This window comes from Candoia aspera, chromosome 6 (genome assembly GCF_035149785.1).
Source record: "Candoia aspera isolate rCanAsp1 chromosome 6, rCanAsp1.hap2, whole genome shotgun sequence".
Taxonomy (NCBI): domain Eukaryota; kingdom Metazoa; phylum Chordata; class Lepidosauria; order Squamata; family Boidae; genus Candoia; species Candoia aspera.
The window spans coordinates 36,455,437-36,477,492 of NC_086158.1; the positions used below are offsets into that span (position 1 = coordinate 36,455,437).

Consider the following 22,056-nt stretch of genomic DNA (forward strand, 5'->3'; position numbering starts at 1 on the left):
CGGACTATTCGCCAGGTAGTGGTGGCTATGACAGAAAGACCAGTTAGCTTTAATTAAGTGTTGTGATTTTGTTTTCTAGTATTGCCCTGGTGAAAGATAGTCTTCTCCTTCAGTATTAAAAGATACTTAAACGGTTAAATAAAACCCTAGGAAGGTAGGCTCCGATCATATGCAATAGGTGATGGAGAAGTTCTTAGCAAACAAGTATTTTCTGATCTAATTAGTCAGCGTTCGCTTATGTATTTTTTTCCCTCCAAAATATAATTCACTTGGTTGTTAAATGGATTCAGGTGTAGGTTACATTATAGTGCTGCAGAGAAGATACCACGAACTTAAAAAATAAAAAAAGTAATTAATTATTGTTGAAAGGAATGTTCCTTTTGGTTAATTTAAAACCTCTCAATTTCTCCTCTAATTTGTATTAATTGTTATATACTTAAATAGCCAAAGATACGTGATTGGAATGTTAAGGATTTAACAGGACTTATCTTTTCATTGTTGTCTTTAGCTTTCGTGTGTATGATGATAGAAACGGAATTGGTGAAGAGTTTCCATTATTCCGAAATACGAAAAATGTAATCTAAATAGCCTAAATTTGCTTTGGAACCACTTTACAGGGAATGGTCTGAATCTAATGGATGAATTGTTTCAATAGGTCTTAAGAAGGTTTTACTCTGTAACCACTTTAATTTAATGTGCTATACAGTACTTGTAAGTATTTAAGGGTTGGAGTATGATCCAGCCAAAGTAAAGTTCTAGTTTTATCATGATTCAATGTGTACTTACTGAAGAAGTCATCCCCATTGTGTACAGCAGTTTACTTCCAAGTAATTGTTGGCTGCTGGATTGTTCAGATAGGGTTAGCTACAAGAAGCCAGGAAATAATTGGCACCGGTATCCTTATTATTACTATTATAATATTTTTAAAACCCAGGAAATTGTTGTTTGTGTCCCATGCCTTCCATGGCTTCCAATATACTGTTGCTTATTCTGTGCAACAATTTGACTCACCATTATCTGTCAATCTTTGTGATGGAAAGCAATTACTATTTCCTGAACCCAGGTTGTGTGAATGAAAAGAAAGTGATTTTCCCTTCTTGCTGCTTCCTGAATTGCCCAGGAACTTATGGATTACAAGATACCATTTTCTAGCATCTTTCATCCCTCATAATTAACAGCATACCTTGCTCTTGCTTTTGTTATAAATTGCCCCTTGCCATAATCAGCACAATCAGGTTGAGGCTCCAGGCTAGAAACCAGGAGACTGAGAGTTCTAGTCCCTGGCTGGGAGACCTTGGGCCAGTCGCTCTCCCTCAGCCCAACTCACCTCACAGGGTTGTTGTTGTGGGGAAAACAGGAGGAGGAAGGAGTGTGAGGTATATTCACTGCCTTGAGTTATTTGTAAAAATAATAAAGGCAGGATAGAAAATAAATAAATAAATCCATGAATGGAACATTTCCTATGATTCACACCTCAATCCAAAATTAATCCTTTTGCAGAAAGTCCCAGCTGGGCCTTACTCTCATCCTAAAGCAGTAAAGCCTCTTTCATTACAGAAAAGCCTTCTTGCATGGCACCAAACATACACATACATGCACAATTAATCACCTCACCCACAATATTTTTCTGATGCCTGTCAGGTACTTTAGGTGCATTAAACAAGAAGGGTAGCCAGGTCCTTCAGGAACTCAAGTGTTCTTGGAAACCTCTAGATGATTTAGAAGAGAATTACTCCCCAACTTGTATTACAATTGTGAACGCTGGGTCAATCTAAAGCCTCAAAGCACAGGCTGTTCTCCTAGGTTCAGTGGAACATGCTCCCAGGTAAATTGACATAGGATTGCTGCCTAATATATGGAAATAAAGTCAACTGACCAACCCCAGTCCTAATAATTTGGAATCAGACTAAGCTTTATGTACAGCAAATAGCATTATGGCTATATTGAGTCTAAGTCTTCTGCATGAATTTCACTGGATCTAAGTTAGGATCCAGGGTCAAGTGTGTGATCACCTACTTGATAGCGGAATCCCACTGATGTTTGCTCATCCGCAAGTTCAGTGGGAATTTCTGGGAAATGGGCTGTGGATTGCTATACTCTTAAGTTAGCAATTTGTCTGCTTGCCTGAATGCAAATGTTGCATTGTTTCCGGAGGAAAATTTTGCATCTGTACTTTGAATGGAACTAAGAGAGAGAGAGAGAGAAAAGGCTGTGTGTATAAGGCATAAAATTTTATATTCGAGGAGGCTGAGGGTTTTTTAAGTTCAGCCAAATCAGGATTGTGGTTGGTTGTTATTATTACTGGTATCGCCATCATTATTGGAAACTGCTAATCCTGCTAATGCATATAATTGTTGTCCAGACTTCTAAGTAGATAGTAGGAACTCAGAGAAAGTCTATGCCGTCAGTGGGCTCAAAGAAATCAGCGTAAAAAAAATCGTGACTAAGGGAGGCCTTTTAGTCTCTGGGCTTTACCCCGGTGCCATTAGACAGTTCAGCAAGGTTCCCGACGAGCGCATGGAGCCTCTCAGCCGAACCTTCCTAGCATCCGTTCAGCGCTTCTATAAAAGTGAAGCCCAATAGGCCCGACCATCCAGGAGTCCGTTTTCTTTTCTCTGAAAATCTTTCGTTAGGGACGCCCGAACAGCCTTTGACCTACCAAATGGGGGCGGAGGAGAGGGAGGGAAGTCAAGAGGGGGCGAGACGGGGATTTCGCCGAAGCGAAAGCTCAGCTATGAGTTGCGGACCAGCTCTGCGCGCCAGGCAGTAAGAAAGTACCGCACAACCTTCTTCCTTTTTGCCCGGCTTCTGCCTTGGATTGCACTTCAAATCCCATTGGAGGAAGGGAAGGTGGGGGGAAGAAAAACTTCCACGCGGTGGAGCGCGCTGCGCTTTGCGCTTTGCGCTTCTCCTCCATAGAGGGATTCGCGCGTTTCCACAGCCACGGTTGACTTTCCAAGCTTGGAAAGGGAGGAATCTGGAGGTTGGTGGAGGTGATGACACATGTCACAATGCGCTGCTGCTCCTGCTGCTGCTGCTACACCTGCGGAAGGAAATGCCGGGGTGGGGAGGCGGGGGGCGCGAAGCAGCCCTGGCCAGCCTGGGTGGTCAAGGAAAGAACTGGTCCTAACTAGCTAAACATCACCGACCTCAAAAGAGCAGCGACTTAGAATCTCAGCAGGCGCCCCGGCTTGGTTTCCGCTGGGGCCGGACACTGGCACTTTCAGACCCAGGGGCAGAGCCGCGACAGGAGCCGGAGGGCATTCCTACCCCCAGGCTCCAGAGCGCGTTGGATTAAGGAAGGAATTCAAGACGTCGAGGATGGAAGTCACAGAGGTTTGTCCCCTGTGCGCCTGATTCAGAAGCACGTCTCGCTGCGATCAGAGGCAATTACTGTATTCCCAAACTTTTTTTTTTAATGCTTTCGAATGTACGCAGGAGCTAACCATTTGGTGTGGGCTAAGGAGCCAGAATCCTTCCTGGTGCGATACAGCTGAAGCCAAAGAAGTGTTTTTCTCTCACACACACTTGATCTGAGGACTTAAAAATTCAAAGACGTAGTGATTCGAATTTGATAGATGCAGAATCTTTATAGATAGCTTTATAGATCCAGGATCGGTACCAATCAGTGGAATGTTGCCATTGACTTTGGCAGAATAATGCTAAGATTATTTTTTAGCACTTCCATTATAAACATAAGGTGATTTTCAACCATGCTGTAAGTTTCATGCACTTTTCCTTGAGAGATTTGGCTGAAAAGGTTATTCAAGGGATTTTAAAACTACATCAAAATATAAGGGAAAGTTAGGTCTCACTCTGCTCATTAGATCTGCCTATGAATTTTTTTTCTAGATTTTAAAATACTATTAGAGTAGGGTATGTGAGTATGAATCAAATGCTGATTATTTCAAGACAGAAAAAAAAACCCTTACACTTTTCTTACTTTTTACTAGTATTGGGTAAAAAAAAATCACAATATTGTCATTGTTCCAGTCCTAAGCATTCTAGCTTGAAAGTAAATTTCATTTGAAATATTTAACATCTTTCTGAATAAAACTGTAATTGCTAGATTACACCAGTTTGAAACTCTTTCTTAAATATATGAATAGCAACAACGTATACTTGAACATGTCCCTTCTGTAGAGTTTAATCAAGGTAATGTCTATTGCAAAGTTAAGTTTTACTGAAATGGTTTTACTGAAATCCAATAAGCATGCACACTATTAAGATTCTAGTATTTATTATTTGGGTGTAAAATATTTCTAACACTGAATAAATCAAATTAAGTTGACTTCATTGATTCAGACAAATGGAAAGCCATTGCCATGGAATTCCATGAGACCTGTTCCCAAGTTTGATGAGTAGAGGTTTGCAACAATGTTCTATGCTGTTCAATGGCATATACATACAAAAATAACATATAAATGTATATAAACAGCACACACAAACTATGTCCATAAATTATGATTCTATAAGTGAATGTCCTTGTATACCATGTTGTTTTGGTATTATTGAAATCTAACTTGGGAGGCAGAGCAAGCCTCCAATTAAGTTTTATGCTTCTCAATATAAAGCCAGTAAATTTTTTCCCATTCAGTTATGTAATTATGAAAAAGAATGGTTAAGGGGGCAATGGTGTGCACACTTAATGTAGGAGTAAGTTCCACTGAATTCAAGGAAAATTACTTCAGAATAGGCTTTGATAGGATTAAACTGCCAAGTTACCTTTCTTCAAAAATATAGGTATAATTGGTTACACTTGCACAACAAATATTCACATTGTCTATTCAATGCTAACACTAAAAGGAGTCATTCAGAATTTTCCTTCAGCCTTTTCTAAGGACAAGCATTCCTGAAGCTTTTTTATATTTAAGAACTGTACTGTCAGGCCAGAATGAAAAAAAGAAGCGCTTTTAGGAAAGGACTCTCGAGCCCTGGTTCAAGGTTCCCTTTCCGACACTCGCTCCCTTTCCTGCAGCAGCCTCACAGAGGCATATAGGCAGGTAGACTGAATGCTGTATCTGTCCTTCGGCTATAAAAATCTCATGCGCGGTGGCTGTTCAGGTGAAGATCAGCAGGTTTACAGGTCGGGAAGAAAACACAGAAACGACCTGTTGCGGCAACTTTGGAAATTTAAGACCCAGCAGCTCCCCCACTGACCAGCTTTTGGCCAAAGCTTGGCTGAGATCTCGACCTTGGGGTGGGATTTCCTAGAAGGGACTCAGCGACTGAAACCTTGGCGGAGAGACCTGGGCCCAGGCGCGGAGAAGATCGCCGCTAGTTATGGCCTGTAGCAGTCCCCTTGCAGAAAAGCATCTCAGCCTGCCCCCGCCTCCACTTTCCTGTTTCATTCCCCCTTGCCCTAGCTGCCTGTATATTCACACCTGCGGGAGTGTCTTTGAAACCAACTATCTCAACGACCTATTTTCAAACAACTTGTCTGGAGAAAGCAATCAGGAGAAATGCCAGAGGGCTTTCCCTTTTAAAACTGGGGATGAATCTAAAGGTCGCTAGGAAAGAGCTAGTCTACGGCATGATATGCGTGGGAGTTAACGACTGTTTTGCTCCGAAGACAGATGCCACCTGGCCAGGTCAGTCAGCTCTACCGATCGATCTGTCTGCGTACGAACGTTCGGAAGGAAACGCGCATCTGTCAGTCCCGGACGCGCTTGGTAGCTGCCCTTATAACCTCTCAACTTGGGGCGCAGCGTTGTTCGAGGGGCCCAGTCCTGCTTCCTTGGCAGCAAGTGAGAGAGTCAACAAGTTGCAGAGAAGCTCCTGCGTCCCCAATTCCATTCCGCCCGACTTCTCTGAGACTGAGCTTGTTCCACCTTTTTTAACGCAACCACCTTTAATCTACCTTCCATCTCCAGCCCCCCTCCACCGCTGCGCAAAAAGAAACCCCTACTCCTCAGGAGATCAACTTGCAGCAGGGAGAGATTTTCCTTTTCCTCCTCCCCCCACCACCCCGTTTTCCGCCTAAGCCGCCTTCTGCATTAGCTGCATCTGCAAAAAGACGCCGCTTTTTTTCCTGGTTTGTGTGTGCATGTGTGCGCGCGTTTGCCATCCCACCCCCACACTTCCCTTCGTTCCACGACCCCCCACCCCTGGCTTACGGATATGATTTCCTGGTTGGGGTGTCCTTCTAGTGCAATGTGACTTTGCCATGAACTCGCCCGTGCCCAGCTGGCTCCCAGGACTGGGGGGTGCGGCGGGGGGGGAGATGGATCCTGACGAAAGCGGAACTTGCCGGAGCCCATACAAATCAGAAAAGAGCTACTCCAGAAGAGCAGTGAGTGGATGTCGGTGCCTGCGGGTCAGAAACGACGCTGCGCTGGCCGCCGCTTGAAAGAGAGACGGGAAGGCGGGGGACCCCAAAGCCCACCAGGCACAAGCTGCAGCGTTTAAAGCAAGCAGGCGGGAGAGGCCGCTGGAGCAGATCTTCCTGCGAGATCCTGGGGGAGCCGCCGCCGGGGTTTGGCGCGGCGGTGGGCTGCCACCGTTAAGCTGCCGCCGCCGGAGCCGCCACCTTCCGAGGGGAGCCGCGGCAGCAGGTGGTGGTGGGCCATGATGGCCACCAGCTTCCAGGAGCCCCCGCCCGAGGACACGGTGGCCCTGCTGCATCGGGCCAAGGAGCCCGGCGGAGGCGAGGCGGGGGCCAAAGGCGAACTGAGCCCACCTTCCAGCAAGGCGCCGTCGTCGGTCGGGGCCGCGGCGGCAGCGGAGAAGGGCGATCCGTCGCAGAAGCCGCCCTACTCGTACGTGGCGCTGATCGCCATGGCCATCCGCGAGAGCGCCGAGAAGCGCCTGACGCTGTCGGGCATCTACCAGTACATCATCAGCAAGTTCCCCTTCTACGAGAAGAACAAGAAGGGCTGGCAGAACAGCATCCGCCACAACCTCAGCCTCAACGAGTGCTTCATCAAAGTGCCGCGAGAGGGCGGCGGCGAGCGCAAAGGCAACTACTGGACGCTCGACCCGGCCTGCGAGGACATGTTCGAGAAGGGCAACTACCGCCGCCGCCGCCGCATGAAGCGGCCCTTCCGCCCGCCCACAGGCCACTTCCAGCCGGGCAAGAGCCTCTTTGGGGCCGCGGCTGAGGCGGCCGGCTACGGTTACCTTACGGCGCCGCCCGCCAAGTACCTGCAGGCGCCTTTCCTCAATGCCGCGGCCGCCGCCGCTTCCTGGTCCCTGGCGCAGCCAGCCCCGCCGCCGCCGCCGCCGCCGCAGGCGCCCTCAGCCGGCTCCTACGCGGCCTGTCAAATGGCGGCCGTGGAGGGCGGCGGCGGCAGTGCGGGAGGCAACGGCGGCGGCAGCGCCACAGGCGCCCTCAGTCCTGTCAGCGCCGTGAAGGGAATGGGACTCTCGGCCGGGCCCGGCGTGGCCACCGCCGGCGCCGCCTCAGCCTACGGCCCTTACTCGCGCCTTCCCGCCATGGTGAACTCGTACAACGGCATGGGCCACCACCATGCCCACCACCACCCGCACGCCCACCACCACCACCCGCACGCCCACCACCACCACCACCACCACCACCACACGGCCCAGCAGCTGGGCGCGGCTGCGGTGGCGGCCGCCGCGGCTGCTGCAGCCGCCGCCTCGGCTGGCAGCCCCTCACCGCAAGCAGCGCCCAACGGAGCCGCCGGCCTGCAGTTCGCCTGCGCGCGCCAGCCGCCCGAGCTGACCATGATGCACTGTTCGTACTGGGATCACGACAGCAAACACAGCGCCTTGCACCCCAGGATAGACCTCTGAGGAGGCAGGCGAGCCGCATCTCCCGCGGCGGGGATGCCCCGTAGCCCACCGCCCCTTCCCACCCATAAGCCTCAGGCGTGTAGGTGTGTTTTTAAGAAAAGCTCGGGTGGCCTTTCTTGATCATTTTCGTTTCCACCGATGCCCGGTGCGATGCCCGGTGCATGCGGTGACTTTCAGTGCCAGAAAGGGAGCCCTTCTCCCCCGCCCAAACTCTGTGTATCCGAAGCGATGCGGCTCCTCTCCGGGTGCAGGTGAAGGCAGCGCGACGTGCCGAGAACTTTTCCAACCTCCTCCTTTGCTTCAGCTGCTCGCCTTTTGGTTGCTGGTCCTCCCCGCTGTCACTAGCCTTTAAGGGGCTAGAATGCAGAGTTTTATTCAATATTAATGCCCCTAGAACAAGCCCTAATAAAACTAAAGCTAAAGTAGCCTCCGGTTTTTTTAGTTGCTTTGAAAATACACTGGCGATCAACACGAATCACGACTGTAGAAGACGCCCTTTGACAAGGCTATCCTGAACTTATTTTGCAAAAGCAGGGAGAGTTGGTTGTAAGTAATGTTTTCAAGATCGAAACGTGGATCTCAATTTCAGAGGAATTTGCTTTGCATTGTAAGTTTAAACGGGGTTAAATTCCAGATCAAAGAAAAATAGAAAGAAAGAAAGAAATCATGTTAGGGTAAACAATTACGAAATGATATGTTCACCGCTACAGATGAGAGGTGTCGAATCAACAGCTTAATCTCCTGCTCAGGACAACTAAACCACCAAATTTTAAACCTAGTAAGAGGCCATTTGTTTTTTCAGGAAATATATATTAAAATGGGTCTGGACCTCAGCTATCTAGAAAACAGACAGGGTGGCGATGGCTATAAATCCTATTGAATCGGGTTGTTTGGTTTAACTATTTGGAGCCGTGTTTATACCCCGATGATTTCAATTGGATTTAAGCAGGGCTAACTTGACGCAATTCGTCATCCTTTTAGACTGATGTTTTAGAATTGCATCTAATGATTTACACGATCTCTCAGCTCCAAAAATATAATGCACGCGAAATTTATTAGGATTTATTTTCAAGAATTGTTTCCAAGAATGGCAAAGATTCTAAGCACATTTTTGTGAATGTAACTCTCAAGAAACGCTTAGACTTCCATTCCATTGTCCCGTGGTTTTACAGGCGGTTTCAAGAGTTGTTTGTTTTCAGTTTCCTGGCTTCTGTACATGTTAATTTGGGCACTTCAGTACTGTCCTTCAACAAGTTTAGGGATGTTTAAAGTTGAACAGGGAACAGGCTTGCATTAATAGGATTGCTAATCTGATTATGATAGATAATTACTGGAAATAACTGTTTGAAATCTAGGAAGGTGGGGGTTAAAAATCCCTGTATTTTGAACAGATTGGCTAAATACAAATAATAGAAAGCACTAGTCTTTCACTTTGCCTGTCTTTTGGCATAGACTTGTCCACTGTGACCCCAGTGAAGGTGGGGGGGGGGGACAATGCACTTCTTCATATCTTAATATCACTGTCCAAAATAGTACTTATTTGGGGACTGTATTTTACCAGAAAGGCTCCTTCTTGGGGTGATTTGTAGCCATGTTGATTTGAAAAGGGAAGGAATTTTAAGAACAATTTTAAAACAATTATATATGTATATGTATTTTTTAAAAAAAGAAAATAGTATTTTCTCAAGATAAAGTAAGTTTACTAAAATTATTTGGATAAAACAAAGCTATTCTGAATATTATGAATAGTAGTAATAATGGAGACTATTTTTACACACACACACACACACACACACACACCTAGCCTAGCATTCACATGGATGTTGACAATAATTTTTATCTTTTTTTTTAACTGAAACAATTTTGCCTGTAAATCAATTTTCATGGGTGATTCTCTGCTTCCTCTTCTTTTGTGAAACAAAGTTTCACTCTTTGATCCTGAAAAAGATGAGCAGAAAATGTATTAATGGGGGGAGGGGGGAGTCATAAGAGTTTGCTAAATATTTTTGTAAGCAAGATATTTTGGTATTGTGCCATTCTGGGACCAACCTTTCTAGAATAACCTAGCACTTTTATTGTATATCCTAGCTTTGTATAGTCTCCAATAAAATGTTCTGTTTTCTCTTTTACGTTTGATTTTCTCTCATTCCACTGTTTGTGAAATACTGCAGATCTTTAAAATGTCATTTCTTTCTGAAAGTGATTCTGTAGTTTGCTTCCAGGGCTACTAACAATGTATAGACTCAAGCAGAAAGTTTAGAATTTTACTTATATTATTTTCCATTTTCATGCCTGGAATTTAGTAATGCTTCAAAACAAAAAGATAGATACATAAACCTCAGTTATAATAGTAGTAATAATAACAACTATAATCATCTGAAAATATTATAGAAATCACTCTGCCTATCTGGTGATGCTATTTATATGTGGATTAATTGTGTTAAAGCATCCTTTAAAAGGCTGGATCTAAAGTGTCTGTGTTTGGAATATCAATGGCATTTACTAATAGGTAAGTTCCTCTGAAATCAATCATTTTGTTTCCATGTCATTATTATTAGGCCAAGATAATAATATTGCCTGATTGTCTTAATTACATTTACTCAAAAATATGTCTGATTTCAGTGAAGCTTTTAGGGTCCCTTGCTTGCAGTCCAGCAACATCATTCTACCAGTATTAATGTGGAAGTATACCTCACTGAAAGGAATAAAGTATTATTTCAAGGATACCTGGGAGGATCTTCAGAAGAGTGTGGCCTGGCTTGGTGACTGGCTGTTGAAAGTGCTGTCAGGGTTAGGGCTGAAAAAGTAATTATTACTTCTAAGTTGTTACTAAGCCATGCAAGAAAGCAGTCCTTGCTTATGGAGATCTTTGCTTGCAGATTTAATTGAGATGGATTTTTCTTTAGTAATGAGCATATGTTGGAGAGAGATACCTAGCAGCACTTTTATTATAGAATTATCTTTTCCTTTCTTTTCTTGTAATGCATGTAGAATTACAAAATGTTTTACCAATATCACAAAAGGTGTAGGTGATATAGACCAGCTGTGTGTAAGATATAAATGTGAAAAATAGCTGATGATCATTTTCTTTTTATTTCAAAGAGTAAGACCATTTTGAGAAATACCTTCTTTACATAAGTGTTGTGCATTATACATGCATAGTATCAAGTGACTGCTAAGGATATTTGCAGCCCTATCCTAAAGAAACATGTTTATTTAGAAGTAAATTCCAGTGAGTTCAGTGGGACTTATTTCCCAAACTGCTGCTTTATTTGGAGATAAACCATATGGGAATGAATGGGGTTTACCTCCTCCTTAATTCTATATAGGAACAGCCATATTTTCAATTATTCCCATTTGATGATGGGAATAATCTACACTGTAGATGGTTCTTTTTTTTCCCAGCTAGGACTGTGCCCCAAGTCTATCACATGCTTTCCAACCACCTTTCAGTCCTTAATCTTATGTCTCCATAAGAGGCCTTATGCAAATGAAACTCTTTTGCACTGCTTTTTGGCGTTTATCTCTAGTATTAAATTATCTCCTAATGGAGTGACAGAGCTGCCTGCAACATTTTCACCTGTGTTCTAGCTGTGCTCGCTAAACACTCTAAGACCTAATGTGGTTGATTTTATATTTATTATGTTTTATTAAACCGTGGTTTATGATTTACAGTGTTATGCGAACTCAGCCTCGGTTTCTTTTCCCTTTACAGGATCTCCAGGGAAACGAAGGCTGTGTTCTCAGAACACTTAGCCAGTCATATTTTTTGCCTAGTGTGTGGTGAGAATATAGTCTAAATGAGGGCCGGGGAGAGATTCCAAGTACGGGAGGCACCGGCGGTTGCCCTTTTACTGGAAGGAACAATTATTAATCTAAAATCTGGAAAGGCTGTAGACTTTGTGTCCTTTTCTCCCCGTCGGTTTAGTCGGTGGGGAACGCTGAAGGCCGCGTCTCCATTTCTGCCCAAGGGGAACCCGGAGACGGCCCGGCCAGTTCCTCCACCGAAGTAAAGCCGGTGCCCTTGGCCAGGAAGGCAGTTAGTATATCCAAAACCACTGAACCCGGAAGAATGGGGCCATGAAGACACGTAGAAAGGGGCCGAGCAACTTCTGATCAGTGCTGCAGTTCGCACACAGCTTCCTTCGGAACGGCAGGTCGGGCGCGTTGGGAAGAAGCTTCCCCGGCTAGCTCTCTGGAACAATCGTTTAGTGCTGTAATTATCTGAGTACGGCTTAAGTGGATGTCCGGGGAAAGAGGGAGAGAAGTAGCCCCGCAAGCGAGAGGGGTATCCCCGTGCGAACTTCCATCAAACCGGCTGAGAAAAGAGCGGGACATCATTTCTGAAGGAGAGCCGGCACTTGCTCGGGCGTCACGGGAGCGTTTCAATAGAACCGGTTCAAGGCAGGGACAGCCAAGCCCAGCTCTCGGCCTTGGCACCGCGCGGGTCCCGATCCACCTGCCCAGAGACATTCGGGGCGGCGGGAAAACGTCCCCAGCTTTTGCGCCTTCGCGGAACTCTCTCTCACGTAATGGGGGCGGCGGGTAGAAGATGCGTTCGCCGCCTACTGCCGGCGAGCACTTGCCTGAGAAGCGGCGAGCGCTCCCACGGCGTCAGGGAATTCACCTTCCTAGGCGGTTTGTATCTGGCCTCCGTTCTTGTCCTCCACCAGCCCAGTTCTCTGCTTTGGGACTCAGGCCGGCGCCTTCCCAGTTCCTCATTAAGAGTCCCGAGCACCTAACAGCTCCTGTCTAAGTTTGCGGGGAAAAGCATCTAGGATTTCGGGAAGGAAGAGAAATCACAGCCTACTGTACCTTAACTCCCAGTGCAGTTTACTTTTCCATAGTAAGTATAATAGACGAGGAGAGTCTGCGCCCCCACACCTCCACAATCAGGTTTTAAGACTGTATTTCCTCAACCGAACTGAAGAAAATTCTTTAAACCCTACGATTCTGCTTTTCTGTCCCATAGTTGGGTACATTGACCAGAACCGACCAAAATAAGAGAGAAGAGGGTACAAGTGTGTGTCTGGGTGTTTTAAATAGCGTCTGGCCATCTTGTATTAAAAGTAAGGCAATTGAACTCAGAACCAGACTTCCCACAACTCGCTACCACAGGCAAACATTGGGTCGGTAGTTTGTGATTCACCAACTTGTGTAGCCCCAGCCATTAGCCTAACATTTCGAGTAAACCAGGCCATCAAGCCCAAATAGGGTGGATTGCGGGGGTGGGGTGGGGATAGTATATAATATGAACACCGCAATTGTCTTGTATTAATTAGGATTACGAATTCGTGCGTTATCTGAACCCGGCTAAAGTGTCCAGACTAGAAACTCGCACGGTTGGATGCAACGCATCTAAAAATTCAAGGTAAGTGGATGGTGCAATCTATTTTGTCGCGGCCGCTGTACTTTCCTTAACAAGGCAAGAGCCGCAGAGCGAAGATCTTCTACCAGGCAGGTGTTAGAGATATTGGGTAGCTGTGGGGCGGGGGGACAAATCGCAACAGTAATTCCTGAAATGAGCGACTGAACAATATCCTCGCACACACTCGATACATACAGAATAAAATTTCAAGCCGTTTCAGCTGGAACGCCGTCCTCCCTTCTGCCCGCTCCCTCCCTCCCCCACCCCGCGAAAATCCTAAAGACAGAAATCCTAAACCCACGTTTCAGGAAATAAATCCCGTGGAAAAACAACACGTGTTTCGAAAATCGGGTTGCACTCGTTCGCTCAGTTTCCAAATGAACGGAGGTCGCTCAGTGTATGCTGGAGAGGCTCCGGAATGCCCTAAGTGGCAGCAAATGCGACTTTTACCCCGGGAGGAAACGCACAGACGACTCTTCTTCTCTCCGAAACTTCTTTGGTAAGGAGTCGTTGGTAAGACCCTGAAATGGTGGGAATCTGTGGGATTAACATAAACTATCCAAGGGACTGATCTTGGAGACAGGGGAGGGAATGCCCAAGACAAATCAGCATGAGCTTCCTAGGAGCACTGTCTTCCATATATTTTGGAAAATCAAGATGCTTTGCTCTCTAAAGACTTCGGGAGTCCGGGACGCTTCTCTCCGGTTGCACAGGAGAAAACTTCGTACCATTTAATTGGTTTCCTCCTTGCACAGTTCTTCCTTTGACTTTGCATTCGCTCTCGCTCCCCCTCAAGAGGAGTCACCGTTCTGCCCGGTTGCTAGAGATCTGTGTTGAGGCGTGGGTTGAAGAGCAGCGGAGGGGACAATCCTATAGAAATTCATTTTTAAAGCCACAGACTTTCTTCCAAACCAGTGCCAGGATGCTTCACTCTCCCATGGAAATGAACAGCCTTTAAGAACTCTGGAGGCATTTGTCCTTCTGCTGACTCTCCAAACACAGGAGCTACCATTAAACCAAAGAGTTGTGCTTGCCTAAAACCATTGATTTCAAGCCATCATGAGATTGTAGTTTGGGATCCTAAATACAGGAAGATTATACTTCTTTTGAGAAGGAAGCAGTAAAGATGGCTCACTTTTTCACAAGATAAGAGTAATCCCACCCATATATTGTATGTATGTATGTGTGTATATACTCTGTGTGTGTATGTATGTATATATATGTATGTGTGTGTGTATATATAGAGAGAGGGGGGGGGCAAAGCATCACAACCTTCCCCAAGCTTGATTGATTATGTGTCACCAAGTCATTTTTGACTCCTAGCGACCACATAGATAGATCCCCAATTTAGGATCCTTCATATCAGATGGATGTCAATTTCCCAAATTCCCAGGCAACATACTGAGAATCAGGGGAATGAACTTCCAACCCATCTTGGGGTCTCAGTTTAGGGAAAATATTGGGAGCTGATGCTGGCCACCAGCTGGGTTCTGAAAAATTTGGCTTAATTCAACATCTTTGTATTATGTATGTCCCACTTTTCACTGCTGAACAGTCTCAGCCATGTTTTCTAGTGTAAACCAGGCATAATTGCTAGATCCAGACCTTGCATGCTTTTTCAATTCTCCTTCAAAAGTAGAAAAGATGAAAGAACAGAAAGAAACTCTTGAAACTAAAGTCAGCCAGCACAGACCTACTCATGTTTACCCAAAAGTAATGATGATGGGGTCCATTGTAGATTATTCCCAGGTAAGTGATAAGTGGGATTGCAGCCTAATTTGGGGGGTGGGGGATTGCATCCAGTTGGTGCAGGACTCTTTTCCTCCAGATTTTATATCTCGGAGTTGTGATTTTAACTTTAAGGTTAGGATAAAAGAAGTCAGAGCACCACTTTCCCTTTTTGCCCAGAAGGACCCTTTCAACTTACTGAACCCAAGGGAAACTAGCTGGCAGTCATTAACTGGGGGCGATCCCTAAAGCTGGAATTGGACTTTCCTCAGGATCCATGCCTAGTTCCGTTTTCTTGCCTACAGTCCTATGTATTCAGGCCCTACTGAAACAGTGGAAAGAAGTCATTTTATAGATTTGCTTATGCACTGATATATTTAGAACATGCCATACATAGAATTGACCAGCCCAACTGGCTTTTTTTGCTTCTAATCCCAGACCAGTTGGTCCTTCACAATTACTTTTTTTAAAAAAGAAATTCCAGTGTCAGACATACTAAGAAGATAGCTGAGTGAATTCTGGTGGAACTGAAATCCTCATTAACTGCTTTAGGATTATGCTTTTCAGGAAAGGTAGCTAGGACCAGTAGCACTTCTATCAGGCATTTTCACTCAGAAGTTTTAACTCAGTTTAAGTCTGCCCACAGGATGGCAGCCTGAATCAGTTTCAGATCCACTAAGGTATTTGTTCAAAGTGGTTTATGGCCCAAACTATCAGCTGAACTAATGACAAACACATGACATTGAAATAACAAATGCAACTGAAGTTAAAAAAAAAACTGATTTCTTCTTTCTTACTGATTTCTTAGCTGTCTTGGGACGATTTAGGATGCAGTGATACTTACTAAACAAACAGATAAAAGCATATTACTAACTTTTGCATATTTATCTGTGGGTAAATCCCATTTACCAGATTTCCACTGTTAATTAAATGAAGTGTGTTTTCCTAGAAGTATATTTTTCTTAGAGAACATCTAAATGTAGGAATTATCAGCATTGTGTAAATATGAACAAAGAGAGAGCTGGAAACAATCATTTCCTTTGAAAAGTAAAATTATCTCCTCTAGTGGTATGAAAGATGAGCAAACTACCCAATTGTTTCCTCCTGATAGTGGTGTGAGAAGACAGGGCATCAGATGCTTTCAAGTCACAGAATTGTTTATTATTTAATGGGAGCTTTGTGGTGGCTTCCTCTTCACCCCCAAGACTCAGGTCACATTGTGACATTCTTCTGTACACAAATAGCCACCACTATCCAAATGGAGCTGTTTGCTAAGGCCAAGGAAGGGCCTGGATTAACTGCTAGCTGGTATTTCAGAACAGATCTGATGGTTATTTAAAGTGGACCCATGTTACTATCCAATCAGCTTTGGTGTCCTAAACCTAATTACTGCAGAATGGTTTATTGATGTATTTATATTTATATACTTTATATTACAGGTCACTCAGGAACTCAGGATGGTTTAGGTAGTATTCCTCCTTATCCCCCCCCCCCCACAAAACCCACCCTGTGAGGTAGTTTGGGCTGAGATGGAGTGACTGGTCCAAAGTCACCCACCAAGCCTCCATAACATTGTCTGGGTTTGCCCATCACACTAAGCATATTTGATCATTTACAAACCATGATGGCTGGATTCATACAATATGCTAAGCCCAAACCACAAAATGACTTGTTGTGCTGTCCACTGTTGATCAGAATTGGTATCCCAGCTTAAAGTTAGCACTAAGGCTTTGGTAGCTAATGGTGAAACTCTGGAAACAACTGAGCTCCATGCGTGGCTGCCTGTAATATTCTCTAACAGGGTCTGGCATGAGGACAGGCACTTCAGATGGTAGAGCTAAGGGCGTAATCCCTACTGGTAAGGTTTGGGGTGTTTGGAAACCCCAGTGATTTGAGTTGCGGTTTTCCTGATGCCTCACTTCACCATATTCTCAATACCATGCAAAATCCAAACCAAACAATATTAAGTCATGATTTGTTTACACATTAGGGATGTGAAAACTATTTTGATTTCCAAATCTTCTGACCTCCGATCAGCCATTTTGAATGCTCTGAGCATGACACAAATTGTGCCTGTTTTCAGAGTTGTGTTCCAACTATGAAACAAAACTTAAATATTTGGAGGGATGTGATTTTGACTCACCTGACCACTCAGTTGTTATTTTATAACTTGTAGCCAGGCTACTTTTCTTCCCAAATTTTTGCCAACCTAGCCTGGACAGCAGAAGGCCCAGCCACATCTTGGCTGCTGTTGGTCTAGACAGGGAAGGGTGAAAGGGAGCTGGGTTTCAAAAGGAGAAGGAGATTTAATCTCAGGGCCAGGCAGAAGAAAAACTTCTGGGCAAACTAGAATTCACTTAGGTGGATGGATGACAAGTTACTCGTATGTTGTGCTGCATTTTATTTTGCTGGTAGCTGATGCAAAGAGGTATATGTATGTGCATTCCTGTGGCTAGTGTTGCTGAGTTCGTATAAATATAAAGACTATTAGTACAGTGTAAGCTATTCTGGGCATGCACTTGTGTCTGGTTGTAACATTTACTGTAAGTTTTTCATGAAGAAGCACTCCATAACAGGTAATTGTTTTGAAGCCAGTTTTTTTTCCCCCTTCAAGTCATTGTTGACTCCTGGCGACTACCTGGACAAGTCCCTGCAGTTTTCTTGGCAAGGTTTTTCAGAAGTGGTTTGCCATTGCCTCCTTCCTAGGGCTGAGGGAAAGAGACTGGCTCAAGGTCACCCAGCTGGCTTTCTGCCTAAGGCAGGACTAGAACTCACAGTCTCCCGGTTTCTAGCCTGGTGCCTTAACCACTACACCAAACTGGCTCTCAACTTTAAGCCAGTAGCCACCCTATATGCCAACAGACATATCATAAAGTTGCTTTTGCTTGGCTTCTCCCTGGCAGGCAGACTGCAGAACAAACAAACAAGCAAGCAAGCGAAAACAACTTTGCCAACTTCTAATTGACTAAAAATATTGTTTTAAAAAATATCAAAACTTTAAGAACACTTCATTGGGAGATGTGCTAACAGAAAGCAATTATAAAGAGTTTAATTGTTCTGTTGCCTGAAAAACTAAGAAGATTTATCAAAAGAAATTGAAGAAGCCCCTGTTCTCTTGTTGAGAAATGGTGGTTGTTTTTTTAATACTACAGTAAACAGGATTTTCATTTGGTGAGAGCAGAGTTGTGTTCTGTTTCCTGTGAGGTTTATTTTAATGTTTTTAAAATTATATTCTTGACCACGTTTTTCTGCAATTTGGACAGAAGTGGCGCACACAGCATGGACTACCATTACCAATCCACCTCCTCTTATAGTCCTGGAGTGAAAAACAAGACGGCATCTGCTGGTCTTGATTTCTCACTGTTTCCTATGGATGGAGCACTCAAAACATTGTGTCCCCCCCCAAAAAAAAGAAAAGTGAACTTAAAAAAACTTTTACCATAATTTTGCAAGTGGGATTGTTTTGTTCTGAGTTTAAAGCAAAACATTTCCTGTTTTGTGCCTGCTCCATTATTGACTGATTCTCACAATATGCTAAGCCGTAAATCATTGTTTACAAACCACAGTGGCTGAGTTTATATAATGACGGCTAAGCCAAAGCCAAAGCCAAAGCAACTACCGTGGCTTAGCATTGCCATAAGGCAGCCCCTTGATCCTCAAAAGATACTATCTTTCAGAAATGAAGCCATCTTCACAGGAAGAATTGGTTCCCATCCTCTTCAGGCAGAGTCAGTCAAACCTCTTGTTTCAGAAGCAAGTCTAATGCCAGGCAGCCACTGCTCTCTGCTGTGAAGGAAAGTGGACGACGCACAGAAGAGAAGTGATCTGATCTGCTGGGGGTGGGGGGTGACATCTTTGCTGTGGCCTGATGTCCTTGCGTGAGAACTGGGCCACACATTGCAGTGGGGCAAATCAAATGGCAGGCCCTTTTCCACCCATTGCACCAGTAATGTGAACTCTGGGGTCCTTTTATATTTAAATTCTCTACAATTGCCTTGTAGACCCTCTTTTCTGTATGGAGCCAGAATTGATGAGGAAAGACAAGAAAGACCATCTGTATTAGTCAGTCTGGGGCATTTTTTTTTAAAATTAAAACCCGATGGGTGGATCAGGGAAAGGCTTGCTATTACGCCAAAATGTTTCCAAGGTGGCTCTTGGCTGGTCCCAATCAGGTCCCTGCAAGATCTTTGCCTGGTTGCTCCCTTTGAAACACGTCAGAGAGATTACCAAAGCAGAAATAGTACAACTGTATCACATTTGGAGGGGAAGGGCAAGCTTGCAGACAGGGCAGATATTTCTGGGATGCGGTGATAGAACTAGTTGCAGAAGAACCTTCTTGGAAAATTGTGTAAATCATGCCTTTCCTGATTTCCTATGGGAGGAAAAAAACAGTTTACAAATGGGTAAATGGGTGGAAAAAAAGGTCATCTTTTCCAAGTTTTATTGACTGAAATACTACCAAGTGGATGTTGCAAGACAGTGAATCGAGAAAGATTTTCTTCCAAGTAAACCATAAGGGAGAAGTCCACATAAATAACAGGCTGACTTTTGGGTGACTAGATTTTCAGAGCCAGCAAAATTTTTGTGGCATTGAAAAGCAAAACTTCCTCTCCTTGGGTGTTGCTGATGATGTGGCTGATCCAAATATCAGCCAGGTCAGATGGTTCCCTGAGGGCACCAAGGGATTGACTTATTCTTTTCTACTTGATTTACACACCACATTAAGTCATTATTGTTTAGGTATGCACTATACACATACAGCAACCTCAACTGCTGTGCTTTTTGTATCACTTTATTTGACAAAGGGTTGGCAGGGGGCGGGGTGGGGGGGAAACATTTGAAAGTTTGAACACTCCTTTGCAGCTTTTTAGCTCATCCTTACAAGGTCAGTGCCCAAGTGGGGGACCTGGAAACTTAAGTTGGGGGTAAGATGTCCTACCAAGCCATAATGTAATGTGTTTGGTTTGGACTTAGCTAATACTTTTGTTGAGTCCAGAAAAAAAAAAGTCAATCCATGCATTACTTTCAAAATTGGCATAAGTGAATACTGAAATGGCAGAGAAAAAAAATAACTAATGATGTTAAGAGGCAAGTTTCAGACTCTGGAAGAACAAAATATGTGTTTAATAGGTAAAGTTTTTAATAAGATGTTGTTTTTATATTTGTTGTTTTATCTGTTTGTTGTATGCCACCCAGAGTTGCTTTTCATGAGGTGGGTGGCTATATAAATGTGTTTAATAAATAAATAAATAATAAATAAATAAAATAAGATTTCAAGCCATAATTGGCACCTTCAAGTAGGTTACAATAGCTAGAAAGATTTAAAAAATAAGGTCTGCTTTTTGTCATTAAAATCACAGAAGAGGTAATGATAGTGAATTAAAATAAAGTCAGTGGGATGATGTTAGGTTTACAGAAACATAGAATTATCAGAGGATTCAGCATACTTATAAGATAAAATCAAGAAATCAGAGGTTTGGTGGAAAGCCACATGTCTTATGCAATGAATAATATCTTCTTACCCAGAGAGCTGTTTGGTAGAACTGGATAATACAGATTGCTTCTTAAATTTCACATGATTTTTCAAAACACCAAGAAAGTTGCTATGCCTTATGTTTTTAATATTATCTTTCAGCATCAATGGATATTTCCTTTTTAACATTTCTCTTCATAAGGTAAGTTGAAGGAAAGTATTTTTTTAATATCATTTAAGGAGAGGCACTCCATAAATATCTCAATTTGAAAAGGTGTTTTTGTTACAGCTACAAGATTATTTGTTTTTGTAAAACCAGAGAGTATAAATGAGAGATTGCAATCTTTTTGTGTTTTAAACTTGCCATGAATTATTTTGAGAAGTTGCATGTTGCTTTGTTCCTTGATATTAATATTAGTTTATTGTAGAGCCACTTGTTTATATAACTTGGTTATAGATAAACAGTATAATTGCCTCCCTGTTAATATACATTTTTGTTTAAAACAAGGCATCTACCCCATGTTAATAACTGGCCTAAAGGGTATTGTTCTGGGTTAAAGAAGAAAATGTAGTTCTGAACTATTGGATTCAAAATAAAAATTGAACATTAAACAGACGCTGCAGTTTTGAATTTAAAACCATTTTGCTATTGGACTGTTTTACACCGGATGCACACTGCCACTATGTGGGCTTTGAGGTTTTGTTTATAATCATTTTATGAACAAAGATACAGATCTTTGTCTATAAAAGGCAACTATCAATATGCGAACCTTGCCCTCCCAACATAGAAATGCACTGGTAAGAAAAGGATTGGCCGCTGCCTGGGATGCAGCTGTATCTTTCTTTTTCAGGCTGTTAAATAGAAAAATGGCTCCCATTTGTTTCACATACCAACAAAAATACTTTTGTTAGACTAGCTGCCAGACCATACATGTTGTTTTGCTTGGATTTTCTTACCGCATAATACCTGTAATTTGTTCTGAATTTAACCAAGGGTGACCCTTTTGAAGCATGCACACCTGGAGGGTTTTCTTCCCCCCTGTCCTTTGAATCCATTTGTCTGGCATCAATCTGCAATTGTTCGTTTAAAGATAATTATCTCCCCTCCCTGCCTTTGAGTGCCAGACCTGTTAGCAGAGTTAAGAATTCTTAAGATTGGGGATTCAGAAGAAACAGCACGAAGGTATGCCATCTAAAAGGGGAGCCTGCAAGGATGTTCTAGGTAAATGAATTAATGCGTATTATTATCTAAAGAGCATCCTCTATAAACTCTTTCACCATTTGTGAAATATTCTCCCAGAGAGTCACCTGATAAACATGTTCTTATTTTATTTTTATTATTTTATTTTCCCAGGCATTTTAGGAAACAAGTTCACAGTTATTAAATACTGGGTTGTCACAAGGTTTCCTGATGAAGGTGATATATTGCTGTTGATTTTTATCTACATTCTGTTGTTTTTTTAATTGCATTACATGGATTTGTTTTAAACTGTAATTGTTAATGGAACTGTACACTGTCCAGGAAATCGATTATTGGGCATTCAATCAATGTATGTTTATTCTGATCCACCCAGCTCTCACTTCCACAAAGCAAAGTGGGCAGAAGCACACTCCTATATACTAGTCATTTTAGGTTTTTTGACAGACGTTCCTAGCAACACTTCATGTGAAATCCATCTTAAAATTACTCCATTATTTTCCCCAAATTCTGCCAAGATATATAAATCCACCT

The 22,056-nt window shown here is 43.5% G+C and overlaps 1 protein-coding gene across 1 annotated transcript; it reads left to right on the top strand.

Annotated features, from left to right (window-relative positions):
* Nucleotides 1–6,567: 6,567 nt before the first annotated feature.
* On the top strand, nucleotides 6,568–7,755 carry FOXL2 (forkhead box L2). The gene has a single exon (XM_063306114.1). The coding sequence runs from the start codon at nucleotides 6,568–6,570 to the stop codon at nucleotides 7,753–7,755; it is 1,188 nt and encodes a 395-aa protein (XP_063162184.1).
* The last annotated feature ends 14,301 nt before the right edge of the window (nucleotides 7,756–22,056 follow it).